Below are 6,363 nucleotides of genomic sequence, written 5' to 3' on the forward strand. Positions count from 1 at the left end.
CTTTCCCTATAACATGAAATAGGCAAATCATAATATTGTGAATTATTTTTATCTCCTTTTCTTGGTATATCTCCTATCTGCAATAGAGACATATATTTTGGGTCACTAAAAGTGCTTTCATTAGTTTTATTTTTAATTTTTTTTAAATTTTTGTTTTATATTGGAGTTTAGTTGATTTACGGTGTTGTGTTAGTTTCAGGTGTACAACAAAGTGATTTAATTATAAAAGGGCTTTCATTAGCTTTAAAATGAGTGGCACCTAACCTTGGGTGGGCCTCAAGTTCCCAGGCATCTTGTAAACCCCTAAAATGATATGTGGGATTATGCATTGTGTCACAGGGATGGTAATGTATGCATTTTTCTCAATAGAGATTCTATAGATGACCTCATTATGCTAGTGTGAAAGTAAGCTCGTATGTGTCCAAAATCTTACTGTTATACAGGTCCACATGAGAGGGAAATTGTACTTTCTTATCACCTTGAATTAGACCTGGTAAAAATTATTCAGGAAAGAAATTAAACAAATAAAAATATATATTGTCTATAATAAATGAAAACTTACGAGCTAAAGGTTAGTGGTGATGCTAGGGTAACATTAGGTTTTATTAGATGTTCTGTTGTTAGAAACACTATTCTAATGAATATTTCTGTATATATTTCTTTGCACTTATGCATGAGCCCGTTTGTGGGATATGTTTCTAGAAATGAACTTTCTAATTTAAAAAATATGAGCATTTAACATTTTCACGGATAGTGCCAATTTGCCTTAACTTCTCCTTTTTAAAAAACACTTTTATTATAGAAAACTGTGAAGTAGTCAGACTAGTATAATGAACCCCCATGTATCCATTACTCAGATGCAGAAATGATCAATCAGCTCATGGTCAGCCTTGTTTTTTATCTATACCCTTTCCCATTTCCACCTTTATGAATTATTTTGAAACAAATCCCACATATCATTTTATGCATAGGTAATTTTGTGTGTATCTCTAAAAGATAAGGACTTTAAAAAGTCATAACCACAATAATATTCTTGTACTTTAAAAAATAAATGGTTTTTTCATATCATTAAACATACAGTCACTGTTTACATTTCAGTTGAATCATAAATGCCATTATTTTAATTTTTAACAATTTATTTGTTTGAATCACTGTCCACATAGGGTCTACACATTGCAGTTGGCTGATATATCCTTTACATCTTTTAAAATTAAAAGTTTCCAGTCCATTCTTTTTTCCCCTTTACAGTGTTATAAACTCCAGGGTTTTGATCTGTAGTTTTCAAGTCTGTATTTTGCTAATTGTGTACCTGTGGTGTAATTAACATGTTAGAGTCCTCTGTATTTCCTTTAAATTTGTAATTATATCTAGAAACTTAATTGGCTTCAGGGTTATAGATGGTAGTGTGTTCTTCCATCTGGAAGCATACAATGTCTGGTTGACTTTTTTGTGAGGTTAGCCACTAAGGTGTTCAAGGCCTGGATCCATTAATTCATTAAGGGTTACAAGATGGTGATATTCTAATTCATCTTTCTGTTTTTATTTATAAGCTGATTATTTCTATAACGCTAACTTGCCCCTCACCTGCTGTTAGCCATTGGTATAGATCATATAGCAAAAGAAAGATAAAGACTTGATTCTCTCTATGTATTTAATAATTTTCAAAATAATAATTTGGCTAGCATCCTCCAGTGGTGATCAATTAGTTTTAGTCCATTACGGTTATTGTCTTTATCAATATTCAGATTTTCCCAGCTTCGATTGGTGAGAACTCTTGACTCTTGAGTTCTTGAGAAGGCTTTAAACTTCCTTTCTACTATTATACCAGATGTTTCAGGCTCATCTTGTAAATATTCTAGCCAGACCTGGAATCAGCCATTTGTCCTAGGAGTCCTGTTTTCTAACACCTTTATCCTTGGATCTAGCTAATCCATTGTCTTCTTAATAGACTTCATACAAATCAAGAGAAATGCAAGAATTCTAATCAGTATATCTTGAATGCAAAATATAAGACTGCTAGACAAGAGATTGAATTTACTTTTGAAGTGGCTATTAGTATTCCTTGGAAAAGAGTACACTCAGTTGTATACTTGGCAGTTCCCTCTACTGGGAAGTACAGTTTCTAGTATAATCATTGGCTTTTCTGCAATCCAAGTAGGTGTTTAGGATTAGATGATGAAACTTCTCTCAGTGCAGAAAAGGACCTCAGACTCCCAGCAGTGCAGACAGCCAATTGGAAAGCTGCAAAGTCTCTTGATGTAGACTGACTAAATAATGAGACAGGAGTTAAAGGAATTTGTTTATGAAGCTCTGTTACTTCTCCTTGTCACTTGGCTATACTCTGTTAGGTAGGGACCTATATTCCCATATTTATAGAATCGAGAATATATTTATATAGTTCATTTAAAATATAAATTAAAATTATATAGTGGCATATTTAACTTAACTATAAATCAGATATCTCTCAAATATTTTCTTTTTCTGAAGAATATCTGGGCACCAATTATTGCAAAAGATAGGGTCCCCAAACTAGCTTATATATATAATCTCTCTCTCTCTCTTTTTTTTTTTAACAGGCTAGGATTTTGCATTATAATCAATTTTCTAAGGTACTTTGCACAAATGCCACACAGTGGGCTGTTTAATATGAACTTGTTCTATCACATGTTTGTAACAAAATCCTGGTGAGCTGTGTAAGCTTCCTTTTGCTGTGTCCCCTGCATCGGCAGGCGGACTCTCAACCACTGCCCACCAGAGAAGCCCCCCCTTTTTTTTTTTTTTACATTACTGTTAGTGTTAGCTTTACCAAAAAATCATGAATATAAAAAATGTAATTTTGGGCTTTGCTGGTGGCGCAGTGATTGAGAGTCTGCCTGCCGATGCAGGGGACACGGGTTCATGCCCCGGTCCGGGAGGATCCCACATGCCGCGGAGCGGCTAGGCCCGTGAGCCATGGCCGCTGAGCCTGCGCGTCCGGAGCCTGTGCTCCGCAACGGGAGAGGCCACAACAGTGAGAGGCCCGCGTGCCGCAAAAAAAAAAAAAAAAAAATGTAATGTTGCGGTAGTAAAATGTGAATAATTCTTGCGAACAGGAACTGTAACACAGCTTGTTCTAAAATATTGGAACAGGGCCCGACACAAAGAAGGTACAGTAGTCCATACCAGTTTAATGAATGGTCTATAATAGTTTCTGTACTTTATTCCTCTCTCTTCAAAATCAGTGACCTTCAAAATGCATTTAGTTTGACTAAGTTCACCTGACATCCTATTTAAAAAGAAACACAACAATTGCATAATTCTGTTATATTCATTCATTCATTTAGCAAGTTTTGGGGAGGTGGAGGTATGAGGATGCTAGATGCTGTACAATACACTGGGATACAAAGATGATGCCCTATCCTCAAGGAGCTATGAGTCTAATGAAAGAGACCCCAAGATAAAAAGACGTGTGACAGTGTGCACCACACCATGTGCAGATGAGCAGAGTGGCTGCGGGCACAGACTCTGGAGTCCAGGCTCTTTGGTTTCGTAGCTCAGATTTGCCAGTACCACCTTGGGCAAGTCACTTAATTTCTCTGTGTCTTAATTTCCTCGTCTGTATTATGTTGTGGGAACTAATTCTTTTGGGGCAGTTTGGGGAAAACTTCCCTCAAAAATGACATTTAAGCTGTTTTAAAATAATAAGAACCTAAAATGTTTTTTTCTTTTCCTTTCTCTTCCTTTATGTTACAGTTTAAACATAACTTCCTTGGAGAAGTTTGTCTTTGATTCCCGCTGCCCCACTAATTTAAGTCTCCTGTTGTGCTTCTGTTTCACTCTGTGTTTTGTCTTTTTATTAATCGGGAGTACTTACTCAATTTCGTTCTTCTTTGCTACTTTGTAAGCTCCAGGAGAACTGAGATCTGTCCAGTTTATCCCTGTTTTTCCAGTTCCTATATAGTTCCTGATATTTGTAAATGAATGTGCAAGTCAGAAAAGAAATAAGGGAAGGGTGTTCCAAGCATAGGAATACCATTTACAAATACACAGAGTTATGAAAGGGCTAGTCTGGAATATATAGAAAGGAATAGTGGAAGATAAGATAAATTCAAGACAGATTGTAAACTGTCCTTAAAATTAGTGGTGAAAGTGATTTTTAGAAAACTTCTATGGTGATGCTTGTTTTGGTAAAAACATGGCTCAGGGCCGGATTGGATCAGAATCAGCACTGAGAATTTACGTTTTAAAAAGGAAAAGAAACTATACTGCATTAAAGTCCATTTTAGTGAAAAGCTTGGTTTTTTGACTACTATGAATAAAAAATATATATTTTTTCAGAAATTGCTGCACTGAAGTCTAAGGATTTTGTTCTACCAGTAGAACTACCTGAGTTTTTAAACAAGTAATCATGATAGCTTTGTTTTTAGGAAGGTAACTATGCAGCAGGGCCTCTGAACTTCAACACTGTTGACATTTTTGGCCATGAGAATTCTTTGCTCTAGGAGGCTGTCCTGTGTGTTGAATGTGTGGCAGCATCCCTAGCCTCTACGCACAGTCAGGCTAACACTTCCTCCCCCCATCCCACCCTAATCGTGACAACAAAAACGTCTCCAGACATTGTCAAACAACCCCTGGGGAGAAAAGTTGCCCCTGTTTGAGAACCGTTGCTGTGAAGCTATGTAAAGTGTGGATTCAAGTGTAAGACACTTCAGGCAAAGAAACCAGTTAATAGGAGACTAGTACTGTGATCCAAATGAGATGAGGTGGTCTGAATTAGTACAGTTGCAGGCAGGATAGAGAGGCAGATTAAAGAGATTCTTGTAAGTAAGAATAAACAAGATTTGTTAAGCAGCTAGATCTGGAAGGGAGGGCACCTGAGATGATTCTTAAGTTTTTTTCTTACTTGGCTGCATGTAGAGCAGTGCCATTAACCTAGAGTAATACAGAGAGAGAATTCTCTGGGTATGGCCCAAGAATTGTAGGGTATGGAGGAAGCAAGAAATTCCCGTACACTAGAGTCTGAGAACTACTCGCTATTATAGATTCCTAGGCTGATAGAACATTGGAAATGGAAAGAACCTTCGAAGACATTTGATCCATTTCTAGGTGAGATAAAATACATGCTGAAGTTTTTGGTTTGCCATTGCATCTAAGTTAGATTTATACTATACTGTAGTCTACTAAGTGTGCAATAGCGTTGTGTCTAAAAAAATGTACATACCTCAGTTAAAAAATGCTAACCATCATCTGAACGTTCAGCAAGTCATAATCTTTTTGCTGGTGGAAGTAATCTTTTTGCTGGTGGAAGTATTTTGCAAAAATTACCAAAATGTGACAGAGTGACTAGAGGTGAGCAAATGCTGGTGGAAAAATGGTTCCAATAGATTTGCTCGAGGCAGGGTTGCCACAAACCTTCATTTGTAAAAGCGCAGTATCTGCAAAGTGCAATGAAACGAACTATGCCTGTAGTGCTAATCTCCCCCCCACCCCAATACCATAGAGCAGAACTGTGGTTAAGGAGCTATGTTTTCATTGACCAATGTCAGTCTTAATCTGTAACACACACATCTAGTCATTGTCACTTCATAGTACTTTAAAATATTGAATATTAATTTTTAGAAGATGGTTGGTTAACACACTGGTATATATCATAATCTGTATAGACTACAAGGAATTGAAATACTCACTTCCTGGTCACAATGCTGAAAACTTACCTTTGTGTAACTAATTGGATGTCTTACTTGGATACTTCTCCCATTCCTGATTTTTTTCATGGCAGTGATATAAACACTTGGGAATCCATTGTCTTTTCTATATTGTCACCAACTCCCTCTTACTTTCATTTCACTTTCCTTGTTATTAACAGGAATTCATTTGGGTGTTTTTAATCTTGAAGGTAAAGAACAATCACCTTTGGAGATGAGTATGCATCCAGTTGCAGCAGCTCCACTCTCAGTATTTACTAAAGAATCTACGTCCTCCAAACACAGCGACCACCATCACCACCATCACCATGAGCACAAGAAAAAGAAGAAGAAGCACAAACATAAGCATAAGCACAAGCATAAGCATGATAGCAAAGAAAAGGACAAGGAGCCTTTCACTTTTTCCAGCCCCGCCAGTGGCAGGTCTATTCGTTCTCCTTCTCTTTCAGACTGAGAAGGGGACAAAGGAGACCTTTTCCTCAGTGTTCAGAAGAATATATGTAACTAGAGCTTTGTCAGCTATAAAGAATGATAACAGGAAAAAAAAATAGTTGCCTCCCATAGAGATTCAAGTTCTAAACATTTGATTTACATTATTTATACAATTGAAATCTAATTAGGAAAATGTGTTTTATAGTTCTGAATAAACCATTTCATCCTGTTTCCTCCTTAAAATACA

At 36.6% G+C, this 6,363-nt stretch overlaps 1 protein-coding gene across 1 annotated transcript in view; it reads left to right on the plus strand.

Moving 5' to 3' along the window:
• The window catches only part of TAF2 (TATA-box binding protein associated factor 2), an 80,398-nt gene extending 74,260 nt beyond the window's left edge, over positions 1 to 6,138 (plus strand). Inside the window, exon 26 of the mRNA XM_007451687.1 lies at positions 5,876 to 6,138. Within this exon, the coding sequence (XP_007451749.1) occupies positions 5,876 to 6,138 (263 nt within the window). The remainder of the gene's footprint in view (positions 1 to 5,875) is intronic.
• Positions 6,139 to 6,363: the final 225 nt, after the last annotated feature.

This window comes from Lipotes vexillifer, unplaced genomic scaffold (assembly GCF_000442215.2).
Source record: "Lipotes vexillifer unplaced genomic scaffold, Lipotes_vexillifer_v1.1 scaffold440, whole genome shotgun sequence".
In the NCBI taxonomy this organism is placed as follows: Eukaryota; Metazoa; Chordata; class Mammalia; order Artiodactyla; family Lipotidae; genus Lipotes; species Lipotes vexillifer.